This window comes from Lepisosteus platostomus, chromosome 26 (assembly GCF_059453375.1).
Source record: "Lepisosteus platostomus isolate fLepPlt1 chromosome 26, fLepPlt1.hap1, whole genome shotgun sequence".
Taxonomy (NCBI): domain Eukaryota; kingdom Metazoa; phylum Chordata; class Actinopteri; order Semionotiformes; family Lepisosteidae; genus Lepisosteus; species Lepisosteus platostomus.
In genome coordinates, this window is record NC_142636.1 from 14,819,653 (window position 1) to 14,836,152 (window position 16,500).

General features: G+C 61.0%; 2 protein-coding genes and 1 long non-coding RNA gene across 4 annotated transcripts; 2 read left to right on the forward strand and 1 right to left on the reverse strand.

Moving 5' to 3' along the window:
* Positions 1 to 398: 398 nt before the first annotated feature.
* LOC148640349 (uncharacterized) lies at positions 399 to 6,896 on the forward strand. The gene is made up of 2 exons (XM_088621202.1): positions 399 to 937; positions 3,200 to 6,896. Exons 1-2 carry the CDS (start codon positions 613 to 615, stop codon positions 6,292 to 6,294), a joined length of 3,420 nt encoding a protein of 1,139 aa, XP_088477328.1. The 5' UTR covers positions 399 to 612; the 3' UTR covers positions 6,295 to 6,896.
* Positions 6,897 to 8,048: 1,152 nt separating this feature from the next.
* On the forward strand, positions 8,049 to 8,570 carry LOC148640350 (uncharacterized). The gene is made up of 2 exons (XR_015930678.1): positions 8,049 to 8,324; positions 8,458 to 8,570. It is a non-coding gene; the product is annotated as an uncharacterized LOC148640350 (long non-coding RNA).
* A 3,046-nt stretch (positions 8,571 to 11,616) lies between these two features.
* On the reverse strand, positions 11,617 to 16,390 carry fpr1 (formyl peptide receptor 1). Of its 2 annotated transcripts, none has more exons than XM_088621302.1 (2): positions 16,265 to 16,390; positions 11,617 to 13,855 (listed from the first exon to the last, which is right to left on the reverse strand). In XM_088621302.1, the coding sequence occupies exon 2, from the start codon at positions 13,839 to 13,841 to the stop codon at positions 12,708 to 12,710; it is 1,134 nt and encodes a 377-aa protein (XP_088477428.1). In that variant the 5' UTR covers positions 13,842 to 13,855; positions 16,265 to 16,390; the 3' UTR covers positions 11,617 to 12,707. The 2 variants fall into 2 exon arrangements, with proteins under 2 accessions (XP_088477428.1, XP_088477427.1); XM_088621301.1 differs by lacking the exon at positions 16,265 to 16,390 and adding an exon at positions 15,684 to 15,829.
* Between the last annotated feature and the right edge of the window lie 110 nt (positions 16,391 to 16,500).

The following is a 16,500-nucleotide window of genomic DNA, read 5'->3' on the forward strand; positions in this document are numbered from 1 at the left end:
TACGCTCTAGATAAGGGAGCTTGAGTCACACCCACACACAATATAGTCTATAAGATTCCCATTTAGAAATTATACTTTTAAATAGCATCAACAATAATTTCAGTTGCTTTCTTATACAGTATTTTCATGTTAATAATTACAACAGGTCAAGAGAGATCTCCCTAAATCCTCCCCATTGTGATAAAATACAATTGTTTTAATAATATAATTCGTTGAATAGGTATTGAGGTCGCGTTGGGGTAACGTGGTCAGTGAGGATCTCTTGTGAACATAGAATTCTGCGACTAGCAATTTCTTCACTTGCTTAAATATTTCGATATATAGCCTGAAAGGTTTTTCAGCAGTGGTTTTAACTGTTAGCTACTTCTTTCCGTGACCAGACAAAGCACACTGAGAAACCACACGCGTGTTTTCATGCCTTTGAGTTAGCTCATGATGGGGTTAACCTGTGTCCTATGATTCATATACCCAATACCCGTGTCCTGACTGACCCACAAGCTCTAGCGCGGTTGCTAAGACGGACAGAGGCCGTCGCTAAGGAAGTAGTCAGCGGTGATTGCGTCACTTCAGGGTCCCCGGGCGGGCATTGCAGAGAGGCGGCCGAGGCGGAATATGGCTGCTGTTTGCACAGCTGACGGGGGGTTCTTGCGCCAGGAAACGGGGGACCTGGCCCCCGGGAGCCCGTCGGCCGTGCTGGTGAACGGCAGGCGGATTAAAGAGGAGGACACCAGCCGGGACGAGTACGAGGCGGACGGGCAGAGCAGGCGCCATGCCTCTGCGGAGCTCAGCCGCAGCCCGTCCCCGGCGATCAAAGAGGAGCCGGAGGAAGACTTCTTTCAGATACGGCTGTGCGAAGTCAAGGAGGACGTGGATGAGAGGGCGGACATCAAGGACGAGCGAGGCGGGCCGGACGATGGAGACGCCGACTTCGTTAGCGGTGAGCTGGGTTATAAACTCGCGGCGCGACCGGGCGGCGTGCACACGCGTGCGTCTGGGTCCAGTGTGGCTCCAGTGTGATTCCAGTGGGGCTCTAGTGGGGTCCAGTGTGGCTCCAGTGGGGGCTCCAGTGGGGCTCCAGTGGGGCTCCAGTGTGGGTCCAGTGTGGGTCCAGTGGGGCTCCAGTGGGGCTCCAGTGTGGGCTCCAGTGGGGGGTCCAGTGTGGCTCCAGTGTGGCTCTAGTGGGGGCTCTAGTGTGATTCCAGTGGGGCTCCAGTGGGGCTCCAGTGTGGGCTCCAGTGGGGGTCCAGTGGGGCTCCAGTGTGGTGGCGTTTGGCGAGGGCCGGTGGGATGAGCTGGCACCGCGCTCGCTTCCCTTTCAGACCCCCGGCCGCGGGAGAGGAGGGGGGCAGGTAGAGGGTGATGCTCGGGCAGACAGCGGGGGGCTCCGGCTCGCTTTCCGCGCTCGCGATGAGCAAACGTCCTCGCGTGTCGGGGTGCCGGGGTCGGCCGTGATCGGTGGCAGGTCCGGTCCGGTCTGGTCTTGATAAGCTCTCACCCGAGTCCGCTGAAGAAGTTCTCGGAGACGTGTGACGACCTTAGCAAACGAGAGAGGAGCGGGTTGAGGGTTCGAGTGCTGGTGGGGCGTGACTGTTGTACCTGGGAGGGAGACGCTGCTGTAAAGCAAAATCGTCTCCAGGACCTCAGTGTTACCCGGATTGTGAGCTCTCATTACTACACTGGATACAGCACAGATAGTTACAGCTTTCACGTACAAAAGGAGTTCAAGCAAGGAGCTGCGTCAGCATGCAAAGCAACAAGAAAGGGTTTATTCCACGTTGGAAAGAGAAGAAGAGAAACACAACGTTTTGGTTGTGGAGCCTTCTCCGGGTTCCCTGAAGGGTGTCCCCCAAAGAAGGCGGTCACTGGAGAGTTGTGGGTACAGCACTGCGGTGCCCCTGGGGTAGGAGCAGTACTGCACTCCGTCTCCAGGTCATCGCTGTACGTTAGAGTCTGTGCTCAAGCGACTTGATCTGGATTAATACAGATCCCAGTGTTAATATACAGGCAGCAGCGTGGGGGAGAGACTGGGGGCTCAGGACCTGTTACTGGGGGGTCACGGGTTCGAATCCCACATGGGGAGACTGAATGTACTCTGGGAAGTGCCCTGCTGTATGCACAGCTCCCCAGGAAGGGAGGATTTCTTCAGCTGATTCAACAGATAGAAAGGAGTCGGCTGTCCCTCCTGTTAGTGGATGTGGTGATAATACAGGTATATATCAGCTGCTCAGTGCCTGATACTCCTGCACAGCTGAGGAAGCGGAAACGGACTGCCCTCATGATGTGTGTCGGCCTTATGCACCTCTGAGTTTCCCAGGTCCCAGGACCAGTGGGAAGGGTGGGAGTCCTCTTGTGGGACTGTGGTTGGGTGCGTCTGTGTGCGTGTCCCTCGGGCGTGAAGCCAGTATTGCAATACTGGGGCTCGGGGTGAATCCTGCCACCATCTGCTTCTTGCATCAACAAGTCCGGAGATTCTGTGCTCGTGGTGCTGTGTGTCGCGGGTCGTGTGGCCGGTCATCTCTCTTGTCTCTGCTTAGCTGTGCTTTCTGCCCAGGGACTGGGTGCGTGGGGGGCAGTACTGTGGAACCCGGCAATCCTTCGGGGTGGGGTGTGGTTTTCCTTGGCATGTCACACTGTTCTTGAAGCTGGAATGTTCTTTTTCTGCCGTGCCAGTCCGCACCCCCGCCCCTCCTGCCCCGGGAGTTCGGGGTCCCGTCCGAGCGTGTCCTGGCCGGAGAAGGGTTAAACCCGGGACGCTGCGCTTGTGCTCCGTTCGGGGACGGAGGCAGGAGGGTCCGGCGCCCGGTCACGTCCTGCAGGCCGCGTTCCCCCTCCGCTTCGAGCTCCTGGTTTTCGTTCCAAGTTAACGTCGAAAGGCCGGCGGCCCCCCCCGGCGCCCCAGAGGACTTGTGGGAAAGCGCCTTGCGCCCTCGCGCCAGCTCGGCTCTTCGAGGAGCGCGTCCCATGCCGATGGACGTTCCCGGGGCGTTCCTGAGCCTCCAGCCTCGTCCGGGACTTATCCCCACCGTGGTTCGGCACCCTGGATAAAAGCGCACAAGCAGCCCCCTGATGTCACGCCTCGCCCAGCAGCGCTCCCTGCGCCCGGACAGCGCGCCACCCCCCGGACCAGCCCCCCTGGATCCCCTCGTGTCCGGATTGCTGGAGAGTCGCCTGACACAAGTTTTCCCCTTTCTGTTTGTAGGGGAGTGGATTTCCCGTTGCGTGGAGTGTGACGAAGCCTTCGGGCGGAGAGACGCCTACCTGCGCCACCTGCAGGAGCACGCCGCCGCGCGCCACGGGCCCGCCCCCCAGCCGGAGGCCCCGCCGGCGGGGCGGAGCTACGAGTGTCCGGAATGTGGGAAGACCTACGTCTCCTCTGCGTTCTTCCTCAAGCACCAGCGCTCCCACTGGGCGGCCTCCCAGCCTGCCCCCCCCGAGCCGGCCCGGCCGAAGGAGAGGGCCTTCCTGTGCCCGGAGTGCGGACGGTCCTACTCCCGCGTCTCGGCCCTGGAGGCCCACCGGCGCGGCCACGAGGTGCAGCTCTTCAAGCTGCCCCGCCCGCGCGCGAGGAGGAGGGCGAAGCCGCGGGAGGAAGAGGAGGGCGGGGTGAAGAAGGAGGGCCAGAGGCTGCCCGAGGAGTCCGACCGCGGGGAGGCGTTCCTCTCGGAGCGGGGCACCCACCAGCGCCTCGGGGCGCACGCCAAGCCCCCCGAGACGAAGGAAGGGAAGAGAGCGTTCGTCTGCCCCTCCTGCGCGAAGGAGTTCGTGAGCGCGGTCGCCCTCGGCACCCACCAGCGCTGGCACGCCCGGCAGGCGCTCGGCCGCGAGGGCACGCCGGCCCTCTGCGAGGACTGCGGGAAGGTCTTCTCCTCGCCCGCCTCCTGCGCGCGGCACCGGCGGGCGGCGCACAGCGGGGGGGCCCCCGCCAAGTCCTTCCTGCACCAGCTGTGCCAGCTGCAGACCAAGGCCTTCGCGTGCCAGGACTGCGGGCGGCGCTTCTCCCGCGCCTCGGCCCTCCGCTCGCACCGGCTCTGCCACAGCGACGGCTACGCCGACGCCCTCGAGGGCGCCGCGCCCGAGCCGCCCGGCGAGAAGCTGTACCTGTGCGACGAGGCCGCGCCGCGCCAGTTCGCCATCGGGACGCTGTCCTATTCCAGGGCGGGGCGGGGGCCGGGGGGGGGGAGCCCCCAGTCGGGCGCGGAGGAGACGGATGGCGACCGGGGTGCGGAGGGGCCGGAGGACTCGGGGCGCGAGCCGGAGGCCCCTCTCGGACCGGGGAGGGGGAGCGAGCTCGACGTGGAGCTGGGCGTCGACTCCTCGGAGGAGACGGGCGCCGGCCGGCGGAGCCCAGCGAAGGACGCGTTCGAGTGCCTGGAGTGCAGCAGGAGCTTCTCCAGCGCCGCGGCGCTGCGCTGCCACCGGCTGTGGCACCGGGGCCGGCGGAGGCGGCCGAGGGCCGGCCGGGGCCGCCAGGCGCTGCCGAAGCGGACCGGCGGCGGGGAGGGGGGCGCCCGCGAGTGCCCCGAGTGCGGGGTGCGGTTCTCCCGGCTCTCGGCCCTCCGCTCGCACCAGCGGCGCCACGCCGGCCCCAGGCCCCACCGCTGCCAGCAGTGCGCCGGGAGCTACAGCAGCCCCGCCGCGCTCTACGCCCACCGCAAGGCCCAGCACTCCGCGGGCCCCCGCCCGGCCGCCGCCGGCGGCTTCGACCCGAGGAAGACCCTCCTGGGCCCCAAGATGTACAGCTGCGAGGCCTGCGGGAAGGGCTTCTGGTCCCCCGTGGCCCTCCAGGACCACCGGCGGCGCCGGCACTCCTCCGACTGCAAAGCCGAGCCGCCGGGCGAGGAGCGGGCCGCCCCCCGGGAGGGCTTCCGCTGCGTTCCCAAGGTCCTCCGCAAGTGCGCCGTCTGCGGGAAGGCCTACCGCTCCCTGGCCTGCTTCCTCAAGCACCAGCGGGGTCACGCCGCCGGCGCCCAGGAGCCCTACAGCTGCCCGGAATGCCGGAAGCCGTTCTCTCGCGCCACAGCCCTGCAGTTTCACATGCAGAGCCACGGCTACCTGATCGGAGATCGCGCTCTCGTCGCCGCTGCCTGGACCGCACTCCGGGCTTCGGGGGCAGACCCGCCTCCCAGCGCTAACGGGGGGTCCTGGGCCGGGCAGCTCCTCGGCAAGGGTAACGGCACGTCCTCGCGGTCCGAAGGGGTTCCGGGATCGGAAGCTTCTGGACCGTCTCCCCCACCGAATCCAGCCGCGTCCCCTGTCCCTGGGACGTTCCCGGCTCCCTTCTCCTCTCTCGGGGAGTCCCGGGACAGCGGCGACCCCTCGCCGAAGACTTCGGACGGGCCGGGCGGGCGAGAGCGCCCGAAGAGGAAGAGGCGCAGGCCGCTCGCGTGCTCCGACTGCGGCGAGCGCTTCTTCCGGCCCGGCGGGCTCGGGGCCCACTGGTGGTACAAGCACTGCGGGGGGGAGGGCGCCCCGCCGAAGCCGTTCCCCTGCCCCGACTGCGACAAGAGCTACAGCTCGCAGGGCGCCCTGTACAACCACCGCAAGGGCTGCGGCCTGCCCAAGGCCGGGAGGAAGCTGCCCAGCCCCCGCCGCGCGCCCGCCCCGCCGCCTTCGCCCGAGCGCGCCGTGTGCCTCTACAAGTGCCCCAAGTGCGGCAAGGCCTTCTCCAGCCGGGGGCAGCTGCAGGCGCACGGGCAGCTGGCCAGCGCCCGGCCCCACTGCTGCGCCCTCTGCTGCCGGGGCTACTGGTCCGAGGCGCAGCTGCAGCAGCACCTGTCCTGGCACGACGAGGTGCGCCGCCGCCTGCCCGTCAGCCTGCGCTACCGCCTGGGCGCGGCGGACGGCGGGGGGCTGGACCTCGCCTGCCGGCCCTGCGGCCGGACCTTCGCCAAGTGGTCAGACCTGGACCGGCACCAGCTGGACTGCGGCCACCGGCCCGAGGAGGTGGACGACGCGCCCGGAGTGGAACTTCAGCCTCCTCCTCCCTCGGCCCCGTCGAGTCCTCCCCTGGACCCCCGGCCCCACGTGTGCCCCGATTGCGGCATGGGGTTCCCCTCCAGCCCCGTCCTCCAGCGGCACCGGGCGGCCCACTCGGGCCAGAAGCCCTTCCGCTGGTCCCTGTGCCCGAAAGCGTTCGCCCGGAGGCCGGGGCCGGCCGAGCGAGGCAGGGAGCCTCCCCGGGAGCGGGGCGGGGCGGGCGAGGGGCCGCTGTCCTGCATCGAGTGCGGGATCGCGTTCGGGCAGGAGAGCAAGCTGCACCAGCACTACATCGAGCACGCTCAGGGCCGCGTCTGATCCGCCGGGCCGGGGCCGGGGCGGGGAGGAGGACGATGGGATGGGATTCAGAGGATTATGGGAACATGGAAGCCTCCTTCGCCCCCCCGGGGCTTTCTGTGGGGGGAGGCAGGGACCTGGAGAGAGCTTGAGCGCTGTCCGTTCGGACCCCTGTTGAGACGTGCGGACGTTGCTCTGGTCGTTCTTGGGGAGTCTTCGTCTTCATGGGGAGCCACTACAGGGACTGTTGTGTAGTTCTTGTTTTTATGTTCTCGGTTCGGACAACATACTGCTGTATTTTTTTTGGGGGGGGGGGGAGTTGGGGTGGAAGGGGAGTTATCCAGAAAAACCTCTGAATCGCGAATTGAAAACTAAGGTTTGAGAAGCAGCCAGGGTTTGAACCTGGGTTTGACTGTTAAACACCCAAAAAGTCTCTGTTTCACATCATAAAAAATAATCCCGGTCATTATTCTGAAACCCAGGTGTTTTTTCTCTCTTCCGGTGTCTTTTCTCTGTATAATATGCTGTACAAATGTACATATAAAGATTTAATGACATAAGAGGACTTGTACTGAAAAGCCTGTTGGTTCTTGACATTATGAAAGTTCCTGTTTTTTCTCAAATTCCTGTCCTGTGTTTTGTTAAATAATTCGTCCGGGTTTTCTCTCCCTCGCGAGGGCTGGCCAGCTTGGTTCCCCGAGAGCCCCAGTCCAGTGGGGAATGTAGGTTACCCCTTGGTAAACCCTAAGCCCTGTCGGTCCAGAGGGGGCGGGTCACGTGATGACTGGTCAGACACAGCGAGGGGGCCCTGTCGGTCCAGAGGGGGCGGGTCACGTGATGACTGGTCAGACACAGCGAGGGGCCACTGTCGGTCCAGAGGGGGTGGGTCACGTGATCACTGGTCAGACAGCGAGGGGGCCCTGTCGGTCCAGAGGGGGTGGGTCACATGATCACTGGTCAGACACAGCGAGGGGGCCCTGTCGGTCCAGAGGGGGTGGGTCACGTGATCACTGGTCAGACAGCGAGGGGGCCCTGTCGGTCCAGAGGGGGTGGGTCACATGATCACTGGTCAGACACAGCGAGGGGGCCCTGTCGGTCCAGAGGGGGTGGGTCACGTGATCACTGGTCAGACAGCGAGGGGGCCCTGTCGGTCCAGAGGGGGCTGGTCACGTGATGGCCAGATCGCAGTGCTGCCGGTACAGGGAGCCGTCTCCTGGGAGGTTGAGGGTGTTGTCCACAGAACAGCCGCGGTCACGCTGGGGGGCTGCCTGACCACCAGCCCTGTGCTTCCTCTTCAGCCTCAGCCCCCTCCCTGGCTCTTCCTCCTGCGCCTGCGGGTGACGCGAGGGTGACGAGAACCTCATCGCTCCCCTTTCTGAGGGAGAACCGTTAGAATCGTGTTTGCGTCCAGCCCCTGTGTCACAGGGGGCTTCCAGGCCCCACACTCCCCCCATCCCAGGCCATGCTTGGGTCAGAACAGGGGCCCCCCCAGGAACACGCGCCTGGAGACTGGATCCTCTCTCTCTGGGGTGTTGCCATGCTCCAGTGAGGCACCTGCACCCCTGCACCTCTTCCTCACATCCTGGTTTCCCTGATTCAGCCTCAAGGTCACCACAAGTGAGTGGTCAGAGCAGCCCTGTGTGTGTGTGTGTGTGTGTGTGTGTGTGTGTGTGTGTGTGTGTGTGTGTGTATTCTGCTCCCCCCCCCCCCCCCATCTGTGTTGGTCTTGCAGTGCGTCGGTGTCCCACTTCGCCTGTCCCACTTCGCCTTCCTTCGCCTGCTCGCCCCTGGGCGTGGCTGCCCGAGCTGGGCAGTGATCTGCTCGGAGTCTCTTTGCTCAAGGCTACAGCAGCAGTGTCCCACACAGGGTTCGAACGCAGGGCCCCCCTGGTCAAATTTTCGGAGGCTCTGGACAGGTTTGCCTCCTTGTAGGGGCTGGACTGGGCTGGGCAGGCCTGAGGACAGCCAGGAGGTGGTGCTCTCTCCTCGCCAGCGTCCCAGTGTGCTGGGTTCTGTTCCAAGCCTGGTTCGCTGTCTGCGTGCCTGACTTTGTGAGTTTTTTCTTATTTGAGAGAAATGCCTGTGGGTCATTGGTTTCTGGGACAATTGGCCCTGCTCTGAGTGCCCTGTGATGGACTGGTGTCCTGGTGTGTCCCATCTTGTGCCCTTGGCTTGCTGGGATAGGATCGAGCTGCCTCACGACCCTGAATTGGATTCAGCAGTTGAACACAGATGGATGCCCAGGAACACGGCTGTTTAAGGAGCTGTCCATCAGATGAGATGATAAACGGAGGTCCTGATTTGTTATTGTTTTTTTGCGGTAGTAGGGCTGTTCACCCTGGTGTCTTGACTGAACTGCACTCTGTTCTTGTCCACTCTGTCCTCCTTAAAGTTCCCCCTTAGTCCACCTGGTGCTGCAGTTTCTCTCTCCTCCCCCGATCTGTGTGCAGTGGGGCCGCTGGTGCAGGACGACCCCTGTTGAGAACCTCTTGGTGATCCACCAGGAAGAAAAGCCTGGTCTGTCATGATCAGCTCCTCCACCCTGCCAGGCCTGGGTGGTGGCCTTTGATTTGAGGAGGGGAGCCCTGCGGAGCTCCTGCTCACAGCTGCCGCTGCCTCGGGGACGAGAGGGCAGAGGCCAGCAGCGCGGGACTCCAGCTGAGCCCAGGTCCGCTCGCAGACGAGCTGGGCCGGCCCCTCGGGAGTTCGGGTTGAGGGTGGGGTGCGGTGGGGTGACCCAGCCAATGGCTCCTGCCCCTGCAGCAGGATCAAACTCTGTGGAGTGTCGGGGTGACTCCCTAGCGCCCCAGCAACCACGCCTGTCGAGGTGTCGGGGTGACTCCCTAGCGCCCCAGCAACCACGCCTGTCGAGGTGTCGGGGTGACGCCCATCCCTGCTGGGTGTGACAGCCTGCGGTCGGACTGATTGGTGTTTTCTCTCTCGTCTCCAGGCCGCCTGCAGGTCCACGGCCAGCGAGCGCAGAGGGCTGCCAAGAAAAAGGGGGTGACGGAGGGGGACCCCCAACAGAGACGCCTCCGGAGGTCCAAGATCTGGAAGGGCGCAGGGGAGCAGCCGGCCGGGAGTGGGGAGGAGGAGGAGGAGGAGGAGGAGGAGGAGGAGGAGCTGTCAATCAGGGGGCGCGCGCGCGAGGGGAAGCCGGTGTACGTCTGCTCCGTCTGCGGCAAGGTCTACTCCTACCTGGAGTCCTTCCGCAACCACCAGAAGCTGCACCGGTCCGCCGGCGCCCCGGCGCCGCCCCGCGCCTACCCCTGCCCCGACTGCGGCAAGGTCTTCAGCCGGCCGGCCGCGCTGGGCTCGCACCGGCAGGCCCACCGGCTGGCGGAGGACGCGCCGCCCGACTTCCACTGCGCCCAGTGCCGCAAGCCCTTCAACTCGGTGCAGACCTGGCGCAGCCACCTGCAGCTGCACCGCGCCAAGGCGCACTGGTGCCAGGCGTGCGCCAAGGGCTTCGAGGACCGCGCGCAGCTGGAGCGCCACCTGCGGCGCCACGACCTCAAGCGCCACAAGTGCGACCTCTGCCACAAGGCCTTCCGCGTGCCCGCCGAGCTGCGCTACCACCGCAACACCCACACCGGCGCCCGGCCCTACCGCTGCGAGCTCTGCCAGAAGACCTTCTCCCAGCTCGGCAACCTCATCACCCACCGCAAGAAGCACCTGGGCGTGTACCGGCTGCACGCCGGCGGCAGGACGCCCCTGGGCGCCGCGCGGCGCTGCTCCGGCGGGCGGCAGGTCAGCGAGATGAAGGTGCTGATCGTGAAGGCCGGGCAGGGCGGGCAGGAGGTCGTGGAGGAGGAGGAGGACGAAGAGGAGGAAGACGAGGAGGTGCAGGTGCTGGCGAGGTTGAGGCAGCAGCGGAAGAGGAAGGCGGCGAGGAGGAGGAGGGAGGAGCAGGAGGCGGGGGTGGCGGAGACGGAGGCGGAGACCGGCGCCACCGAGGAGGGCCCCGCCGGCGCCGTGGAGCTGCGCTGCTTCGAGTGCGGCGCCCTCTTCGCCTGGGAGGCCGAACTGCACCTGCACTACATGCGCCACGCCAGCGGGGATCTGTGACGGCGCCTGCGGGGGAGCGATGGGCCCGGAGGAACTCCTGGTCTGGGGCGAGGAGGAGGAGGAGGAGGAGGAGGGGGTGGATACAAAGTGCCCTTAATTCTCTTACAAGTCTGCCCGTCCTCCAGCCCCCACCCCCCTCCTCCTCGAGGGGTGCACGTTGATGAACTGCCCCCCCCGACACGAGCCCCAGCGAGCAGTTGGCCTGACGACGTAGAGGCTCCCGTTCCACAGCAGCCTGCTCCATCCCAGGTTTTCCTGCTGGCCGTCGTGGGGGCCCCGCTGGCCTTGGTTGCCAGGACCAGGTGTCCAGTCCAGTTTTTAATTTTAGCAATCTCTTCTGCTTTTTAATGATGACTACTAGTTACTTTATGGGGTTTGAGCATGAATTCATTTCTCTCCTTTGCAAGTTAATATTGCGGATATCTATGTTTGTATTTTTTCTGCTGAAACAGAAATAGAGGGGCCTTTCTCATACAGTCAGATAAGCTAAGATTGCGTATGTTTGTTTTTGACAGGTAGACCATTAAACAGAAACCCCAGGGCTGACAGGTTTTTAGAGATGTGCTGCAAACGAACTCATCAGAAAGGTGGAAACTGCGTGACTGTTCAGTGACCACGGATTAAAACACACTTGTGCCTCTGCTGGCTCTCTTGTCATTTGGCCCCAGTGTTGAAGGTCAGGAGGCTCCATTTCATGTTCCCTCAGGTGGGGTTTTGCATGAGATCCAGGTGATGCCTCTCTGTGATTTACACACCTGGAGAGAGAGAATGATCAAGGCAGGAAGCCTGATAACGACACTCATCTGCACCGAGCTGCGTCAGCTCAGCTGCAGCTTCTGCAACCTCAGCTCTGTCCTGGGGAGCTGTGATTCAAGACTGTTCTGGAGACAGAAAGGAGGTGCAGGGGGTTCCCCCAATATCTCTGAGTAACCAGATGCGCGATTGGCGTTTGACAGGCAGAACAGAACCTGCTGGGTGCTGTGGCCCCTGATGGCTGGAGTTGGGGGCCTCCCTGCACCTGTCCCCTCTGCCTGCATGCGCGCTGTCCTGTCCTGTCAGTGCTGGTCAATGCCTTGCCTACTGTGAATTTAACAGGACTTGTTTGGTCACTGCTGTGTGCCTCCAGTGACTTTTGAATATGACCTATGAATATTTTTTTAAGAAATACTTTGTTCAGAAAGTTTATATCTCATTCCCTTAAAACATGTATTTTGGAGATTTCAAAGGGCTTCTAATTCTTATGAAATAAAATTGATAATTTTCTGCATAGGGGGCTGTGCTTGTGTTTTTTTTTTATTATTTCTCAGAGGAGAGAGTTTGTGTCTTTCTGGAGTTTTCCTGCACTATTTTCCTTTAAAAGCACAATTTTTAAACAGAAATTCCAAGCAATTAAATTACAATTTCGTAACAGTGTCTCATTATATAGATACATTTCTAGACAAGCCACTCAGGCATGTTTAAAATAAAATGAAACTGACAAGTACATATACAATTTGAAGTTTGAAATAACTGTTATACTTGTGTAACAGTTGTAAAGTGATCTGATGAAACCGATATCGAGCTGCTTTGGTCTGTTAACAGCTGGGTGGATTGAGACACTGAACTGAGCCTCTAGCACCAGAACTGGAGGAAACACTGAAAACAGGCAGGACCTGAAGGGACAGAGAGAAGACAAACTCCTTATCAACAGATCCTCCTACATCAGGAAATACCACCCCCACCCCCACCTACCTCCTGGTCCAGATCTCAGCCAGCCCGTTGTGAAGGGCAGAATGCAAGAGTGCCCCTCGATCCGGACACACCCCGACCCTGGGCCAGGCTCAGTCTGCCCCCTGCCTTTCGAACCTGCCTCGCCGCACCCTCAAACCCCAGCAGTGAACTCCATGTTGCCCTGGGAGTTTCGCCTGCTTTCAGACTGTCAGATCGCTACAGCTGGGATTTTGTTTTTTTCATATAAACCCTTTATTTTGATTAAAAACAATATTGAAGTGTTTTGTTTTTTTTAAAAAAAAAAGGTTCCTGCAGTTTTAAGAAGAGACCAGACACACAGACAGTTTTCTTCTCTGCTGCGCACAGATAATACTTGTGCTTGGGTTGCTGTCCCTGTGAACACACTGGACACAGCAGCCCAGGGGTGGGAGAATATTACAACCAGCTCCGCAGGTCTCGCAGAAGTGACGATCGCGTCTAGAGGCTGGAATCGCCGAGTTTTCCCGAATGGCTCTTGCCAGGTCCCGTCTTTCTGCGGATTCACGGGAAATCACGGCAACGTGTCCGTTCTGTGGGAAAGGGGCTGGCCTCGTCGGAGCCGCACTTCCCCTCCTAGCAGCGGCGTTCCGAGTCCTGCGGGGGGACGGGATCCCGGCTCACAGCTCGGCGCCGGAGGTGGACTTGTCCCTGCTGCGCTGGCCGAAGGCGGAGAGCGAGTGGGAGTGGGAGTGGGAGGCCTCCTCCGTGAGCGCGCTCTCCAGCACGGACAGCACGGAGCGCCGCACCTTGTCCTGGAAGTCCTGGCCCACGAAGACGTAGAGCAGGGGGTTGAGGCAGCTGTTGAGGAAGGCCAGGCTGGTGGCGATGGGCACGCCGATGGTGGTGGCGTGGTTGAGGGCGGGGCTGAACTCGGCCGCCATGTGGTTGCACATCTCCAGCAGCACGAAGACGTGGTAGGGCGCCCAGCACAGGAAGAAGGCCGCCACCACCGCCGCGATGATGCGGAAGGTGCGTCCGGCGCGCGCCGCCAGCGCCCGGTTGCGCCGCAGCCGGCACACGATGACGGCGTAGCAGGCCACGATGGCGGCGAAGGGCAGCGCGAAGCCCAGCAGGAAGCGGGCGGCGATCATGGCGCGGTGGCGGAAGAGCCGCAGCTGCACCACGGCCGGCGTCTCGTAGTCGTCGGAGAAGGCGAAGTTGTTGAAGCAGTTGATCACGCTCTCGTCGTGGTAGGCCGGCGCCGTGTCCCGGAACACGAAGTAGGGCGCGCTCAGCGCCAGGGCCAGCAGCCAGGCCGCGCCGCTGACCGCCCAGGCGCCGCGCACGCTGCGGTGGTTCTGCGCCCACACCGGCCACACCACGGCCAGGCAGCGGTCGGCGCTGATCAGGGCCAGCAGGTACACGCTGGCGAACATGTTGAGGAAGGCCAGCGTGCTGTTGGCCTTGCACAGGAAGCGGCCGAAAGGCCAGTGGAAGCCCATGGCGGTGTACGCCACGTTCAGCGGCAGGAAGGCGGTGAACAGGAAGTCGGCCACGGCCAGGTTGAGGAACCACACCGTGTTGACCGTCTTCTTCATCTTGAAGCCGGTCACCCAGATGACCAGGCCGTTGCCCAGCACCCCCAGCAGGAAGGCCAGGCTGTAGACCACGAGCGACATGACGTTGAGCGAGCGCCGCAGCTCGGCGAACTCGTCCTCGTAGTCCTCGTAGTAGTCCCCCTCCGTGTCGTTGCCCAGCGAGCCGTTGCCGGGATACGGGGTCGCCGTGGCGTTGAAGTCGTCCTCCATCATCGCTGAGGGGCTTCCTGTGCAGCGGAGAGAGGAAGCGGCTCGTGACATCACCCCGCCCGCGGGCGCCAGCCGCCCACTCCGCCCCGACTCTCATCGCACGGAACCCGGGCGCGGCGTCGGGACACGAGCAGCGACTGGGGCTGTGCCGGCGCCCTGGGGGACCGGCTCTCTGAACCGAGCTGCCCGCACTGTGGATACGCGCGGAGCGGGACGACCAGGAGCCGAGAGACCGAGGAGCCCCAGTCCTGTCGGTCTCACAGGTCCCCCTGGATCAGGGGTCTCTAGCTCGGCCAGTGAGACTGCCACCATCTGTCCAATTAAGAGAACTCTGGTCCTTGAGGGCTGAAGACTTTGCCCTAAATGATCTGTAAATGACTTAATTGATCAAATCACCCAATTAGTTACAATGGAATTGTTCCGTGTTTTAGAACAAACATCTGTGATTTAAACTGGTGGTTCAGCTGTGACCTCCAGAGCCTGCTCTCCCGGAGCTGCCCTGGACCAGGGCTGGAGATCTCTGCGCTGCCCGATGGTTCCGCCGGCGAGCTCGAAGCCGCACTACCTCCCTTCGGCCGCTAGGGGGCGGCGAGGTGCAAGCCGAGGAGCTCTGCCATCACCCTCGCCAGGACGACCAGACCTGCCCCGCGCCCCTCGCCCCTCGAGAGAGCGAGCAGATCAGCACGAGCGTGAAGGGGTGTGACTCGAGACTGTGGTAGTACGAGAAACCCCCCCCCGCTGTTTTAAAACACCTGCACGGCAGGAAGCGACATAAGAACCGCGATACTAAAACGATATCAAATAGGATTTTCCCCTTTGGCGTATCGCAAGTGCTTTAAGAACGCCATGCTTATTTTCAGTGTATCTTCAGTGTGGATTTTTGAAGCTGTATTGTATTATAGCACAGTTTACCATAGTGTGTTGCGGTACACTGTGGTATATACCACCGTTTACTACGTGTTAAAGTGTTAGAGTGTACTACAGTATATGCCAGTTTACTGCAGTGTTATAGTGTATTACAGTTTATACTGCCGTTTACTACAGTGTGTTATAGTATATTCTATACCAGTTTAATACAGTGTATTACAGTATATACCAGTTTAATCTAGTTTGTTATACTATTGTAACGCAACGGGGGCTCAGGCGGGCGCCCTTGCCGCATCTGGTCGGCCCCTGCACCCTCGGGGGCTCGAACCCGGGACTTCCGCGTCTCTCTGCAGCGACCTAGCCCCGTGAGCCAAAGAGAGATCTCTCCACAGCCCAGTAGCTGTGGTCCTGCTATCACAGGGAAGGGCGGTGACGTCACCCGCTCTGGTACGCCGGCTCTTACACAGCGCCTGTCGGCCGTAAGCGTTACACTATATTAAAGTATACACCACAGTTTGCCGCAGTGTGTTATAATGTATCACAGTATAAACCAGTTTAATCTAGTGTGTTATAGTATATTACAGTATAAACCAGTTTTCCGCAGTGTGTAAAAGTGTGCAGGGCTTACTGTGTTGAGTGTTGTGCTACTGCGGGGTGCTCATCGTCAAGCGCGAGAGCCCCTCTCCCCGTGACCCCGCGACCACGGGGCTGAGCGGACCACTCCCGACACACGCACGGCAAAACACCACCGACCAGAACAACCGTACTGCACCCGACAACAAAGGTTCCTTTCAGAATCGGATTTTTGTTGCTTTGGGCGTTATTATAGGGAGCGTGGGGGGAATTATCTTTAAATTAATCAAGTCATATATCCGTTTCTGACACCATCAGGAATACGATACACTGCAAACTTGGAGGAGTTACAGCGGTCAGAGATACACCTTAATAATAATAATGATATCATCATCATCCTCCTACCTTGTCTTTATGAAGATGTATGTTTTCCGCTATCCCAGTTTAGTCTCACAAAACTCTCCGAACTCTGCCTCGCCTCTCGCGCCAGAGCTCTTTTTAAAGCCCGGCGATGCGGTGACGTCGCGCGCGGAGGGCGAGGGGACTGGTCGCGAGCTCGCAGCCCCCCTCCCCGCCCCGGTGCAGAAACAGCGGAAAGACCCGAAGCGGACCGCCCGCCCCTCGGGTGAGATCGGGCACCTGGGGGCGGCTAGTTCGTCCGGCGCTCTTGACATGTTAATTTCGGTCAAAATATTTGTGTTTTCCTCTCTCACCCGCAGAAAGTGCTGAGTTGCTAAACCGACAATTGCTCGGCTGAAGGCCTGTTAGTCACTCTGTTTTTCACGGATTTTGTATGCGTTGTAACAACACGGTTTTTTTTTTCTTATCCATGTTTTGCGGTTTAATTTAATATTACTATAACTCCCTACGCTGTAGCTCCTACACTGTACTGTGTTTTTACCCTAAATTTCACTGTGATGTACCGCACTGTACTGTGTTTTTACCCTGATCTCACTGTGATTTACCGTCCTGTGTTGTGCATTTACCTTTGTTGTCCCGCTGGACAGAGGACTCCTGTATCGCGGCGGTCTTGACGAGATGCGGGACTCCGGTCTCCAATCTCTTTCGGGTCCTGTGCAACGAGACATCTGTGCGAATCCTAGAAGCTGAACTGAAAAGCAGTAACTTGACGTGACAGGGGTGTCGGTGCGCCTCGCACGCAGAATTCCCCCGGGACACCCTGTGCGGGGCGGGCTGTTAGTCCTGAGGCGCCCACTCTTCG

Bases quoted from the DNA above. Each gene is read 5' to 3' on its own strand.
- LOC148640349 (XM_088621202.1), top strand. From the start codon at position 613: ATGGCTGCTGTTTGCACAGCTGACGGGGGGTTCTTGCGCCAGGAAACG. The intron at 938-3,199 runs GTGAGCTGGGTT...TTCTGTTTGTAG, and splicing joins AGACGCCGACTTCGTTAGCG to GGGAGTGGATTTCCCGTTGC.
- fpr1 (XM_088621302.1), bottom strand. From the start codon at position 13,841: ATGATGGAGGACGACTTCAACGCCACGGCGACCCCGTATCCCGGCAAC.